The following is a 14,855-nucleotide window of genomic DNA, read 5'->3' as shown; positions in this document are numbered from 1 at the left end:
TTCTGGCTTTCCTCCTCTCCATTTCCTCCTCACAAGAACCCTTTGAGGTAGGTTAGGCAGAGAGGCAGTGATTGGTGAGCTTTGTGGCCAAGTGAGGATTTGAACCCTGGTCTCCCAAGTCCTAGTCCAGCACTCTAACCGCTACACCACAGTGATGGTCCCAGGGGCCATCAACATCAGCATCCCACCCCATTTTGGGGGTCATAGACAAGAGGGTTGTCTACGAACAAATGAATCAGCAACCGCAATGTTATTCTGCATTTTGAAAGCCAAACACTTCTAAAACAAAAACCCTAACCTTAACATTCGTAGTTATCACCACACGCAATTCCTTCGTTTCGTTGGGACCCAAAGTGCCACTTTCCGGAGAGATGCTGAGCTCGCAGGAAGAAGCTTGGCTTCCAAGGAGCTGTCGGACAAATCAGGAAGGCTGGTCAGTTAACAGGAGGCAACTGGACGCTCTTCTGACTAGTCAGGAGTAGGAGCGCCACTGACCTCGCCCCACTGGAAGCGCGACGGGAGCAGCGTCTGGTTAAAAAGATGAACGGTTGCTTCTGCGGGGATTCCAACCGAGAGGTCAAAATGCAAATGACTCGACAGCAGGCAGACGTGGGGAGTCTGGACTTCCACAAAAACAAGGATGTGACTGAAAACAGAAAAAAGTATATGAGCTCCAGCAGCAGGTAGTGAACAAATGCCTGTCTTCCATAGCAGGGCAGTTTGAATTAGCCTGTGAAATTCAGTCTCCTCTCTGCTGTAAGTGTCCTTTTAAGATTGCCAAGGCTGCAATGATGGCAGCCTGGGCATCATTGTTCCAAAGGTACAGGAGCCCCTCTACAGACAACCTTTCCTGTTCCTAACTCCTTTTGATACAGGGGAGAGGGGGTGAGGTTCTCCACTACAGTAAGTATTTTTCTCAACAGGTCCAACACATGTCCCAATGACCACATGTGGCCCTCAAGGTCTTTTTGGGCGGTCCATGACAACATCTGATGCCCTGCAGCCCTTGCACTGCCTTCCCAGAGCCAGGTAAGCAAGGTGCTGGGCTTTGGGAAGGAGGCATGAGGGCTCTGACAAGGTCCTAGAGCCCTCCAACATCCTTCCCAAAGCCTAGTTAGCACTTAGCAAGCTTTGGGAGGGATCTAGGACCCTGCCAGAGCCTCATGCCTCCTTCCCAAAGCCTGGTACCTTGCTTATCTGGTTTTTGGAAGGCAGCATGAGGGCTGGGTTGCCCTCCAATTTTGACCTAAATCCCCAAACCCCCAAGCAACGAAGCAATGTGCAGCCTGCGGGGTCTGTATCGAAGTACTCTTGTGGCCCACTCGGTATGAAAAGTTGGACTGCCCAGTTCTAAAAGGATCAGCAACACTGCTGATTCTACTGCAAAACAGCAGGCACCTTGCTATGTGACAGGGCTGGTCTGGGGGAGAGGGGAGACAGGGCAGCCCCTCCCACTGGGCCACCCATACTCCCATTATTATTGTTGTTGTTGTTTCAATTCATATACCTCCCTTTATCAAAAGATCCGAGGGCAATGCACAACATTAAGAACACAGTTTAAGGAGCGCAATAAGAAAAACATAATAAAAGCATAACAGACAGCGTAATAATAAAATAATCATAATAACAGTCCCACCCCCCCAAAGCTTTAACAAACCATACATTATTTAATGGCCAAAGGCCTGGGTAAATAGGACGGTTTCTGCCTGGCGCCACGTGACCAACTGCCACATGACCAACACTATAGGACCCTTTCTGCAGCAGAGATGGAAATGTTCTCTTGAAATGCCCTCTGGGAGACTGAGGAGAGATCTTATCATTACCAGAATAGTCTCTAACCCATTTCATGTCCTCACCTTCCAACTCCATTTTCCACCTCCATCTCTAACACGGTCTTAAGACGTTGACACACGTATGATGTAAACAAAACAGAGACCTTGCACTTGCCGAGAGGAAACAATTCTCCACTACGTGGCTGAAATTTGAATGGCGAGGTCTGCAGGGGGGAAACCCAAGAGCCAATGTAATTCCATGAACAGAGGTTTGGGCATCAAAAGTCTTCCATTCAATGCCCTGCCTTTGGACGAGGCATGGGAAGGGAAATGGCCAAATTCTGATCTCAGAGCAACACACCTCTTCATTTCTTTCTGCTAAGCAAGCAGGGCTTTCCTGAATTTTCCACTTCCCTGGCAGCTGACTTAGATTTTCTATCTGAAACGTGAACCGCACTTTTTCTCCCAGTTTAAGCAGGCCCAGGTCAAAGGATGGGACGTCAATGGAAAGAACAGGTCCCTGAGAAAAGCGAACCACATAAAACAGGTCAGCTAGCATCACAAAAGTCTCTATTGCAAAGCATCCAAAAGACAAGGCTTTGCATGCTCAAATTGACTAACACAACAACACTGAGTGAAACACTGGGGTGGGAACTGTGGGACTCTCTGCTGGGGGGCAGCCGAGTCCGATGGAAGGCCGCAAGCACTGTGTGGGGAGGGGGGCATCCCTCTGGCACAAAGCACATGGTTCCACTCACCCCAAGGGCCAAGACAATAAGGCAGCTTCGTAGGCTCAGATATTCCCACCTTAAAGTCGGCTTCCACGTGCAATACAACGGGCTGTTTGGAGTGAGTGATTTTGCACTGCAGATCATGGCACGAATGCCCAGGTTTCCCTCCAGTAATGGTGAACTCAAACTCTTGGAATTCATTTACCCCTAGAGAAGACAAATCTGTTACTTCAATCTGGGGGGGAAATGAGCATAGGTGTTGTTTTTTCAAAGCCTAATGGTTTCCCAAACCCAACATCATTACCCAAAACACATACAGTGGTGCCCCGCAAGACGAATGCCTCGCAAGACGGAAAACCCGCTAGACGAAAGGGTTTTCCGTTTTGGAGGTGCTTCGCAAAACGAATTTCCTATGGGCTTGCTTCGCAAGACGAAAATATCTTGCGAGTTCCTGTGGGGTTTTCCCCTCCCCCCTTTCCCCAAGCCGCTAAACAGCTGATCCGCTAATCCGCTTAACAGCTGATCCGCTAAGCCGCTTAACAGCTGATCCGCTAAGCCCGCTAAGACGCTAATAGCGCTAATCCGCTAAGCCGCTAATGGGCTTGCTTCGCAAGACGAAAAAACCGCAAGACGAAGAGACTCGCGGAACGGATTATTTTCGTCTTGCGAGGCACCACTGTATCATGGCCTTCTCATGATAGTGGCATATGCACTTATGTGTACAGTCATACCTTGGGTTAAAGTCGCTTCAGGGTGAGTGTTTTCAGGTTGCATTCCGGGTTACTTCCGGGTTCCGCCGCTTGCGCATGTGCAGATGCTCAAAATGACGTCATGCGCAGAAGCAGCGAATCGTGACCCGCGCAGACGTGGGTTGCATTCTGCTCAGGATGCGAACGGGGCTCTGGAACGGATCCCGTTCGCATCCAGAGGTACCACTGTATAATCTTTCCTCCCCACCCCGTTCTCTTGTGTCTTATGATGGGCCTAGCGAGTATCAAGAACATACCCAATGATATGTAAGAAACCCTAGCAACAAGCCCTCTAGCCTGGTGCTGCTGCTTTTTAATGCCAGGCCAGTCCACAATTAAAGAACACTCATTCATGATTTGGTCATGGATGGGGAGATATGCCCACCTGCATACTCCTGAGACCTGGGCAGGTGAGATGGGTGGGGTTTGAGTGGCCCAGCTGTGTCTGTCCAGGTTCTCAGCACAGCACAGGGCCAGGCTGGAGGACTGGGGTGGGGTTGGGAGAGAAGTTGCTCCCCCTTTCTCGCCAGGAAGCCCCTCTGCCCAGATTAATGCAGTGTGCACAACACAGATGCAACAGACAGAAAAAGAGTTACCCAATTTTCCAGAATAAGGTTCAACTTCAACTATGTCGCAATCACTTATTTTCTCCCATGTAAACCTGACGGACGATTTGCTGTTATTGTACATCTGGAGATTCATAAATGAACAGACAATCAATGCCGTTATATGACCAAATCACCATTTTCAGACTTCTGAAGTAACCCACGGCAGGTGCGCCAGGTAGATACGAAACACAGACCCACAGATTAATAATTCATTAGTATTAATATATGAATATGAGACTATTTAGAATTGAATGGTGGTAGCGGAGATTAAAGGGGTAAGAAAAAGTAATACATTTTTCTTATATACAGGGTGTAAGGGGCGGTGATCCTACCCACGATAACATAAAAGTGGGTTCTTACACCTAGAAATATAAAGCCAAAGCCTAGCTCTGCACAAGAGCAATTTAATCTGCTTGCATTGTTCCATTTGCAGAGTTGAGAATTATTTTCTGACATGTGTGAAGGTGAAGGAAGACACAAAAGACCGTGGACAAGCATCAGGCTTCCTTCCTAGGCACTGGGGGCTTCTTCCAGACTACAAAAGAAATAGATTTCACACTTGTATAGGAGGCCTCCAAGCGCACAGAACAGGCACGGCCTCTAAGCAGCACAACCAACCAGGAGGGCTGTTTGCTGCCTTCCAGGTTACAGAGGCCTGACTGCCTCAACTCAAAATTGGGGATTTAGTGTCACTGGTCCCCCACCTGACACGACAAACTCCAAGCAGAGATTTGGCAGGTGTCTCTTGAAGACCTTATCTATGCCAACAGGACTCTGCAGCCGGTTATATACCGTATTTTTTGCACCATAACACTCACTTTTTTCCTCCTAGAAAGTAAGGGAAAATGTCTGTGCGTGTTATGGAGCGAATGCCTACGGGTGGCGGGGGGGGGGGATCTGCTGCAGTCATGAGCAGAGGATCCATGGATCCCCTTCCTTCCCTCCTCCGTGGCTCACTTTGAAACAGCAAAGCGGGAGAGGAGCTGCTTACACAGGTGTAAGCGGCTCCTGTCTGGTTGGCTGCTTTAAACCGTGCTCTCTGTCCCTCTCTCCTCCCCACTCAGCTCACTAAATAGCAGCAAAGCTTTTCAGCTCTCTAAGCCAGGGAGGAGAGAGAGAAGCAGAGCCTGCTTGTTTTAAAGGAGCAAAGCGGGAGAGGAGAGGAGCCTTCCCCCCTTATACCCCTCTTCTGCATTATTAGCAGCATCCTTCTCCACCCACCCCACGCATGCTCCTTGTCCCTTGACTGCTTTTCCTTCCCTCCCCACTTAAAACATGGTTACAAAGCACAGATCCACATGGATCCTCAGGATTTTTGCATTGGGCTAACCCAAACTCACCGTCAGATCACATGTCTGTGGCCACAGCATGAACCACAAAAATCATACATCCACTGTTTCGTTTAGAATATTTTTTTTCTTGTTTTCCTCCTCTAAAAACTATGTGCGTGTTATGGTCAGGTGTGTGTTATAGAGCGAAAAATACGGTATTTTTCATTAGCCTGTCATCTTAAGGATTAATTAAATGCATTTTTATTTTGTGAGTGGTGTTTTATGTTCTTACACTGTACACCACACTATTGATACACAGCGATACAGAAATACTTTTCGGCAATCGATCAATGCATACATAGACTGGCTGAAGTAAAAGTAGACTTACACTAAATGTTCTCCTAACATTTACACCAATGTAGTTTTCTCCTGGGATGATCATGGCATAGGGCTCCAAAAGGAGCTGGAAGGGTTCCGTATCGCCTTTGACGTCTATTTCCAAAGCAATCACGTCTTCTTGACGCCTTTCTCCGCTTTCGTACTGCTCCCGTTTTTGAGGGCTGCGTGAGGGACGGCGTTAGAATTGCTGCTGTTGTGGATATTTAGAATGGCATAAAGGATGTGATTCCCATCCCAGCAGGGGGAAAAAGACTGCTCTTCCTTCTCTTGGCACATTCAGGTCTACACCTCTCTGTTTCTTATGCTTTGCCCCCTCGCTTGGGAGAAAACCCCTCTGAATGTGATGGGATAGAGAGGGACAAAACATGCAGAGGAACGGGATTCAGGAAGCAGGGTGGATAAAAATCAATGATTTTTTTTAAATAAAAAATGGATTTTTTAAATTTAAATCAGATTTTTTAAATTTAATTGGATTTTTTAAATTTAAATTGGATCTTTAAAATAAAATGCTTTTGGAGGAAAAATCTTTCTAAAGATATTTTTCTATTTAAATTACATTATAGTCCAAAGGCTATTCATCTGGAAATAATGATCTGTTTTAAGTTTTTCATGTGTGCTAAAACTCAGTCTAAGTTTTTTTTTTGTTTAACCACATTAGTTAACAAACATGGATACATATGCTATAATGTTATGTTTTAGTTAAATAAATGATTAAGGAAATGATTATTTTTCACCTTCCAATAAAGTACAGCAGAAAAGTTGTCCAAATAAATTAAACCTCACAATAATTTCATAATTATCTGTCTATGTATTTCTAGTAGTATAACCAAATCAGCAATTTTTGATATAACTGTAAAAAACTACTCTGAAAATTTATTATTCCAAAAATGAAACCTTCATCTGGTTGTAAATATTAAGATTATACAAGCACGAATGAGTCTTTCTGTAAAAACAAAAAGATTTAAATCAAGTCTTACTGACTAGTGATTTAAATCCATTTGATTTATACCAAATCCACCCTGTCAGGAAGTAAACCTGCCTCACCCCTTTTGCCATGAATGCAAAGGACCTGTGAGGTGCCTGGCACTCCCAGCCCAATCCACTGAAATTAAGCACAGCTAAAGGGCTAAAGTAGTCATGAGACCAGGGAGGTTGAGCTGCAGATGATGTGTGATCACCTTTGGTTCTGCTATTAGGCCATGGTGGGGATGGGGTGGGACCAGGGTTGAGTGGGAAATCAATGCAACACATGCGCATCCATGCTTGTGTTTGTGTGGCAGCGTGCACACAGTTCAGCAATAAGGTGCTAAATCAGACCAAGGAGGAAGGTGCCATTAGGACAATAAATTCATCTCTCGGACCAACACAGTAACAAGAATGCCAACCATCTCTGGCACAATTTAAGAACATTTTCATGTGCCCCTGATGCATCACTTACTCAGGTAGCTCTGGGATATCTTCCAGCACAATCTGAAGCACGCTGTGATACGACTTTGGCTGCAAGGAGAACAAAAACCCAGAACGGCAATCAACTAATGTACATCAAAATAACTCCCCAAATAATCTATGGCTTACGTTAACTGCATTTGCCTCTGGGCTGCAAGCGATCAAAGCCTCTTGTAGTTTAAACAGCTGAGGCTTCAGGTAAGACTTGAGAGCCATTTTGCACCAAGTCTTTTCTCGCCATAGAGCTGGAAGCAGCCACACCCACCCTGGCATGTGCCCCCAAGTCAAGACTGAAGGTGGGCTTGGGCCCCAAACAGCCACCCCAGACCCACACAAGCCAATCTCAGCTCAGTAGCCAGGTGTGGAAGCCCACCAGGAACGCAAGGGATTTCTTGGTTTTAATAACTGTCTCACACCAAAATCAGTGCCAAGAACATGTCTGACCACAGCAAATGGGGAGAGAGAGTTGGCAGGTAACAAGTTTGGAAGGCAAATTTTCAATGAAGTTTGGAAGAAGTAGTAGTAGTAGTAGTGTTAATTAGCCAGGCCTGATTTATACCAGCCTACAGAGCACATAGGGGACGCGGGTGGCACTGTGGTCTAAATCACAGAGCCTAGGGCTTGATGACTAGAAGGTCAGAGGTTCGAATCCCCACGACGGAGTGAGCTCTCGTTGCTCGGTCCCTGCTCCTGCCCACCTAGCAGTTCGAAAGCATGTCAAAGTGCAGGTAGATAAATAGGTACCACTCCGGCGGGAAGGTAAACGGCATTTCTGTGCGCTGCTCTGGTTCGCCAGAAGCGGCTTAGTCATGCTGCGGACAAACACCGGCTCCCTCGGCCTATAGAGCGAGATGAGCGCGCAACCCCAGAGTCGTCCGCGACTGGACCTAATGGTCAGGGGTACCTTTACCTTTACCGAGCACATACATAATGTAATCTAAGAATGACTTTTAGTGTGGAAAGAAATAATCTCATTTGCTTTTGAGTTTCATTCAGACCCTTTAGTAGCCGCTGGTTAAATTTTTATCCAACAAGTTGTATAGTATACATGGCAAATATTGAATCAACTAAGTACAAGCAAGGCTGTACCTCCTTTGGAAGGTAAGAGAGAGTAAACGAGTGATTGCTATGGGGGCGCAGAACCCCCATGGCAGGAGTCACAGAGAAAGCGGACTCTGTCTCCAAGTTGTACTTTATCTTTGTCAGGTCCGCTTTTCCTTCCAGCATTGACGCCTGCAGATTAGGCTTCATTATCTGCCAGAAAAAAGGGAAATCCACGTGGCTGAGCAAAGAGAAGGAAAAAAGAAGGCATTCAATTCTGCAGTTTCGGGCTAAACATGTAGGAAAATTACATTTTTAGGGAACCTTTTAATTAGCCCCCCCCCCATAAGGGACTTAAGTACAATGGTACCTCAGGTTAAGTACTTAATTTGTTCCGGAGGTCCGTTCTTAACCTGAAACTGTTCTTAACCTGAAGCACCACTTTAGCTAATGGGGCCTCCCGCTGCCGCTGCGTCTCCAGAGCACGATTTCTGTTCTCATCCTGAGGCAAAGTTCTTAACCCGAGGTACTATTTCTGGGTTAGCGGAGTCTGTAACCTGAAGCGTCTGTAACCCGAGGAACCACTGTATTTGCCTTTGTTAGTCCCCACCCCCACGTTGAGGATATAGAACCAGAGCAGCTGGTCCAAGAGAAATGGCTCACCTTCCATGTATTGTCTATTTTAACAGCAGTTTGGCATCAGAAATTGTACCTCAGTCATTCTATGCTCTCTCCCCATCCTAACTTTCCAGTTTTCACAAACCATAATTTGCTTTCAAACCAGAATGAGAATACCGAATCATGTGATTTTCTTCCTCAGTGTGTAAACTATAGTTTTTCAAAACCACAGTTTACCCAATTCAGAGGTCACAACAAACCGTTGCTTGTTCAAACCAGGAAGTCAGGGACACAGTTGGAGCACAAGGGGTGGGGGACAAGATGGAACATATGAGCGCAATGTGTCGTCCCCCAGCAGCTAGCTCTATGGCAGGTGAACTAAACCTCTAAGAAACTTGTCGTAAAAGTGCTGTGTACGCGATAACTGTACTGTATTATCCTATAATAAATATGGTTCAGTGCAAAGACCACTGGCTTCTGCCCAGAAAAATGTCCCCCATAGTTTTAGCATCATACATACGTCAGATTTCTTAGAACCAGAGTTTTCTCTGCCTTAGATTTGGGGTTCAAAGAACCAAAGCGCACAAGGTGTTGCGCTGTCACATCGACAAGCTCGCCAGGCATAGGGCTGCTTTCTCCTCCAGTAACAGACAAAAGCTTCAGAGCTATCAGCTGCCCAAGTCCTGGAAACAAAAGTGAACGCAAACATCCTGCGGCAAATGCACATGACTGAGCTTATGTCCTTCCAGTGCGACTACCCAGTTGCTTTATGGGTATAACACATGACCCCCATCAGACCATAGGAAATTGCAGTAGTGTCTCTCCCAGAGAGGACCCTGTGGCTCTCCAGATGTGGTTGGACTCCAGCCCAAGCCAAATGACCAATAATCAGGGTTGATGGGAGTTGTAGTCCAGCAACATCTGCAAAGTCATAGATTTTCCCCATTCCACCCTAGTTGGTAGCAGCTCTCCAAAGTCTCAGAACGTGATCTGTTTTGAAAGCTACTGTGGGGTGGCAGCTAGAGCATCACACAAGGGACCTAGGAGATCAGGGTTCGAATCCCTACTTGGCCATGAAGCTCACTGGGTGACCTGGGCCAGTCACTGTCTCTTAGCCTCTTCTACCTCACAGGGTTGTTGAGAGGATGAAATGGGGAGGAGAAAAACTATGCATGCCACCTTGGGCAGAAAGATGGAACAGCTCTGTCGGTTAGAGTGTGGTGCTGACCAAGGCTGCAGATTCGATCCCCGCATGGGGAAGCTGCTTATTCCTGGATTGCAGGGGGCTGGACTAGAGCAGTGGTCCTCAACCTGCGGGTCCCCAGATGTTGTTGGACTCCAACTCCCATCATTCCTAGCCAGCATGACCAGTGGCCAGGGATGATGGGAGTTGTAGTCCAACAACATCTGGGGACCCACAAGTTGAGAACCACTGGATTAGAGGATCCTCGGGGCCCCTTCCAACTCTAGAAGAAATAAACAAACTGGCTCGCCATATGGAGGTGAGGCAAGATTTCAATGGACACCAACAGCGGAGTTCACAGCCGTTTCAGGAGCAGGAATCCTCAGATTGGGCCATACGTATCTCAGCTGTAGGGACGCGGGTGGTGCTGTGGGTTAAACCACAGAGCCTAGGACTTGCTGATCAGAAGGTCGGTGGTTCAAATCCCCGTGACGGGAGGTGAGCTCCCGTTGCTCGGTCCCTGCTCCTGCCAACCTAGCAGTTCGAAAGCACGTCAAAGTGCAAGTAGATAAATAGGTACCGCTCTGGCGGGAAGGTAAATGGCGTTTCCATGCACTGCTCTGGTTCGCCAGAAGCGGCTTAGTCATGCTGGCCACATGACCCAGAAGCTGTACGCCGGCTCCCTCGGCCAATAAAATGAGATGAGAGCCGCACCCCAGAGTCGGTCACGACTGGACCAAATGGTCAGGGGTCCCTTGACCTTTTATCTCAGCTGTTAGCTTACTAATCTCCTGATTTAACAGGGACAGCTGTTGGTTCCGATGGAACAGAGAAGGTTGAGATTCCAACAAGGCATCAAAGCTAGGACCCTCAGAGGACAGAAAGACAACTTCCTTGGGCCCGAGATGTGCTGTGCAACAGGCTACCTGTCCACCAATAGCTCTGGGTCTGTATGCACATCTGGGGATGGCTAGAAGGGCCATTTCCTGCCCTACCTCGAAACCCCAACCTCATCCCCGAATAAGTGGTGCCTGTTTTTTGCCAGAGCTACCACCTGAGAATCTTGTTGGCAACAGCAAATGCTAAACTGCATTCGTAGCACGTGCTATGCCATGGAGATACTGGATTTTCCAGGAGGCTTGATTTGCATTCAGGTGTCATCTAAGCTGACAACAGACTGCACAACTGCCCTTCAACCACTGTGAATTAAGAGGACCCTCCAAGAGGACCATTAGGGATGGGCAAATCTGTCAATTTTCATTTCTCTTGCTCAGTTCTTCACTTTCCCACTCCAGTTTGTGATATTTTATTTTTTTAAAAGTCCTAGTGAAAAATCACCAGTGCTTTAGTTTGACTATCTCCCAACACACATTTTTCTATGCAATTTCATCCAATATAATGCATTGCTTTCACTGATTATATGTATTTCCACACACACTTAACGTCAGTATACATTGTTGTTTTTTTGTACACACTACTTGGTTGGAGAACCACACTGCAAAATACAGAGAAAAGTGTGGTTTTGAAAAGGATGGTTTCGTTTCAAGTTGGGGCACAATTTCAGGCAGCGTGAATTAGGTAGATCCAGCTTTAGCTGAACACTGGATTGATTTTGACCCCCATCCCTAGTTAAGAGCTCCTGCTGATGAGAGCTTGCCTGCACGGTCCCCAAATCCTGGCGCTAAACTCGTTTTCATTGGAATGTTGAAGATGTGAAGATGATAGTAGCAAACCTGTCACAGTAAGGTCGTTGATTTGGCAATTGTCACAAATGAGGATATACTTCACTGACACCACTTCGGGCACAGTGGGCATGAACACAACCTGTAAGAGAAGTATCTGCATCATGAAAAGAACAATGCTCCCGCAGGCTACACTACAAATGGACATGAATGTTATGCTAAGTTTCAGCCTTCCAAAAGAATCTTGGGAAGCATTGCACAATGAGGGGACTGCCGATAATTCTCCAAAAGATCTCAATGATGTCTAAAACCTAAAACAGTTCAAACAGTCCAGCAATCCACAGAGAAAAAAATACAGTGGTACCTTGGTACTCAAATGGCTTGACTCCCGAACAAATAGGCTCCTGAATGCTGCAAACCTGGAATTGAGTGTTCCAGTTTGCGAACGTTTTTTGGAAGCTGAATGTCCGAAGCGGCTTCTGCGGCTGCCGATTTGAGTGCAGGAAGCTCCTGCAGCCAATCAGAAGCCGCGCCTTGGTTTTTGAACCGTTTCAGGAGTTGAACGGACTCCTGAAACGGATTAAGTTCAAGAACCAAGGTACCACTGTATAAAGCAACAAGCAGCAACAAACACCTCTTTTTAATGTTACATCTGTCTTCAAGCTCAGTGGAGAAGACAGATTTGCATCACAAGCAAAACATTGACTCTGATCACCATATCATTCTAAAACTGTCCTCAGTGTCACAGCAACCCAATCTTATGTATCAGTAGTAGTCCATGTGGGGCTGTTCAGGAGAGGGATGCAGTTATTAGGCCCAGCAAGCAAGGCCCATGGGAAAGAATTATTTAGTTGGCATATTTGTTACCAGCCCATCGCTAAAGATCCCAGGGCAGGTTACGGCACAGTAAAAACTATAAAACACAGCAGATCATAAACAATTAAAACAGCAATCACAGATAAAATCACATGCAGAAAGCAAGGAATAATTGCAGAATCCCAAGTCTGAAGTCTGCCTTTGAGCGTTTTCTGATCATCCCCTATGCTGGGGGCTGGGAATCCGTTGCAGAGAATTTTTGGGTGCCACCACAGAAAAGGTCACGAGAGGGAAGAAAACAACAGGAGCTAGAGTCCAGCAACATCTGGAGGGCATTATGTTGCCACCCCTGCTTTCATTTTTTCTCAAATGAATGAACCACCCACTGAATCCGGCTTCGGATTTCCTAATTACTGTGTATCTATTTTGAGTGTATGCTTGAAATGTGAGCTAGAGCACCAACAACTGACCTCAATTAACGTAGACTGGCCTGGAGCTAGCTCAAAAACAGCAGGTCTGATCCCGAACGGCTCTTGCTCCACGTAACCTAAAGTGGCAACAGCCTTCATAGAAGAAAAGAGAACGGTCAATTCATGGCTGTATGCAATCTGTGCTGCAACCGAACGTTCCAGATGGGATTGAGGGCATGGCAGTGGGGGCGGGACTTCCTATTCTTACTTACCCGGAAGTGAGGAGGTGGCCAGATATGCTTTGGCATTATGCAGAACTTCCCAGTGCTGGAGCCTTCATTTTTGCACAGGAATTCTGTAAATTTCACTCCGCCCACAAGGCAAGGCCCACAGTCCAGAATGTGAGGCACTATAGCAAAAGAAGAAACGGGAAGGGGGGGGGGAGCAAGAGCAGGAAAGGGGCTTAAAAAAAAAAAGCACTCTCAATCCAGGACAATACATTCTATTATGTCTAGAGGTAGTAGTTGGGGATGGGGGTTCACTGTGTTCTGCAGTTGGCATGGTGTGAAATTCTTCTTCTCCTTCTCCAGTGGCATAGCGTGGGTTGTCAGCACCCGGGGCAAGGCAAGTAATTTGCACCCCCTAACCCGTGGATCTAGGTAGGGGCAGAGAGCTGCGAGCGCGCACCCCAGATGTTGCGCCCGGTGAGGACGGCCCCCCCTGCACCCCCCAAGCTACGCCACTGTCCTTCTCCATTAAATTTATATACCACCCTTCATCCGAGAATGGAGCTAGGACGACTAATGGTCTGATACAGCACAAGACTCCTTTCTATGCTCCCAATTCCATTGTTCTCCAGCTTCCACTCCACAGCATCAGCTGCTGAGAAATGCGAGGCTGAACGAGATGGACCTATGACATCCTAAGAACGTCCCAGAAGCTCACATACTTGCCCCACAAATAGTCAGTGCTTTTTTTAAAAAAGAAAACTCACACGTTAAGATGGGAGGTGGCCTTCGGCCTTCCAAAGGGACCAGCAGCGGGTAGGTTGTTTGCGACTCTACTAGTATGTAATCCTTGTAATCTGACAGGTATTCTGGAATAAACTGGACCACGTAGTAGCAACTCATTCCGGGGGCGACAAGTCCTCCTTCGCCTGGAAACTGTCCTAGAGAAGGAGCATGGGCGTCCTTTGAAAAATTCGTTATCACAGATGCATCTGGTGCCGCAAGAAGGTTGCAAAAGAATTCTGCCCTGAGCATGTTGTTGTTGATAATAAGATAGTGCCAGCAATGTGCAAAGGCACTTTTGAGAGTACTAGAGGACAGGTTGCTGCCCCACTAAGCAACCAGTCTAAATTCACCACAAATGAGAAACCAGGAGAGGAGCGATATGCACCCAGAGGTTAAAACAAAAAACCAGAACAAATTGCATTTTGACCCACAGTGCTTTGGCTTCACTGAATTGCTATCTTGTGCTCCTGCACTCACAATGCCTATAAATGCCTATTTCTATGCCTCTCCATTCAAATTGTCATTAATTCTATCATCCTCACCCCTGCAGCACTCCAATCCAGGTCCTCCCCAGCTCCTGAACTGCCTGATTATACACATGTTCGTTGAGAATAAAGCTCCACTGATCTCAATAGGTTTTCTCCTAGGTTTGCAACTTTAAGATTACACTTCCATCGTAAGATTTTCATAGTAATTTGGCAACCAGCACTGCTTTGGCGCCTACATGCAGGTCCTGCTTTCTGAACGCTCCCAGGAAATTGTTTATTAGGCAAACATTTGCATAATGAGCTGGTGGTTTCCATTATTTCCGATGGGAGCATTTCTCACTCATAATTGCCTGTTCTCCCTCCCTCCCTGCTTTCTGCTTGAAACTGCTGCAGCCACTCAGCAAAAACCAAACAAAGGAACAAGTGATTTAAAAAGGCAATGGTAAAGGACTCCTGGACGGTTAAGTCCAGTCAAAGGCGACTATGGGGTTGCGACGCTCATCTTGCTTTCAGGCCAAGGGAGCTGGCATTTGTCCACAGACAGTTTTCTGGGTCATGTGGCCAGCATGACTAAACCACTACTGGCGCACGGAGGTAAACCGCTACTGGCGCACGGAGGACTGTGACA

General features: G+C 46.8%; 1 protein-coding gene across 1 annotated transcript in view; it reads right to left on the bottom strand.

Moving 5' to 3' along the window:
• The window catches only part of DLEC1 (DLEC1 cilia and flagella associated protein), a 48,611-nt gene that overhangs the window by 20,060 nt on the left and 13,696 nt on the right, over nucleotides 1-14,855 (bottom strand). Inside the window, exons 9-22 of the mRNA XM_083703921.1 lie at nucleotides 13,721-13,894; nucleotides 12,999-13,135; nucleotides 12,787-12,879; nucleotides 11,552-11,642; nucleotides 9,156-9,318; nucleotides 8,066-8,258; nucleotides 6,969-7,027; nucleotides 5,520-5,691; nucleotides 3,849-3,942; nucleotides 2,580-2,710; nucleotides 2,134-2,292; nucleotides 1,857-1,996; nucleotides 496-646; nucleotides 299-409 (exon numbers count right to left, since the gene is read on the bottom strand). Of these exons, the coding sequence (XP_083560047.1) occupies nucleotides 299-409; nucleotides 496-646; nucleotides 1,857-1,996; nucleotides 2,134-2,292; nucleotides 2,580-2,710; nucleotides 3,849-3,942; nucleotides 5,520-5,691; nucleotides 6,969-7,027; nucleotides 8,066-8,258; nucleotides 9,156-9,318; nucleotides 11,552-11,642; nucleotides 12,787-12,879; nucleotides 12,999-13,135; nucleotides 13,721-13,894 (1,868 nt within the window). The remainder of the gene's footprint in view (nucleotides 1-298; nucleotides 410-495; nucleotides 647-1,856; nucleotides 1,997-2,133; nucleotides 2,293-2,579; nucleotides 2,711-3,848; nucleotides 3,943-5,519; nucleotides 5,692-6,968; nucleotides 7,028-8,065; nucleotides 8,259-9,155; nucleotides 9,319-11,551; nucleotides 11,643-12,786; nucleotides 12,880-12,998; nucleotides 13,136-13,720; nucleotides 13,895-14,855) is intronic.

The sequence above is a fragment of the Podarcis gaigeae genome, assembly GCF_964106915.1.
Source record: "Podarcis gaigeae genome assembly, chromosome: 12".
NCBI classification, from domain to species: Eukaryota; Metazoa; Chordata; class Lepidosauria; order Squamata; family Lacertidae; genus Podarcis; species Podarcis gaigeae.
Note: the sequence above shows the minus strand (reverse complement) of the source record. Positions and strands in the feature narration are given on the sequence as shown.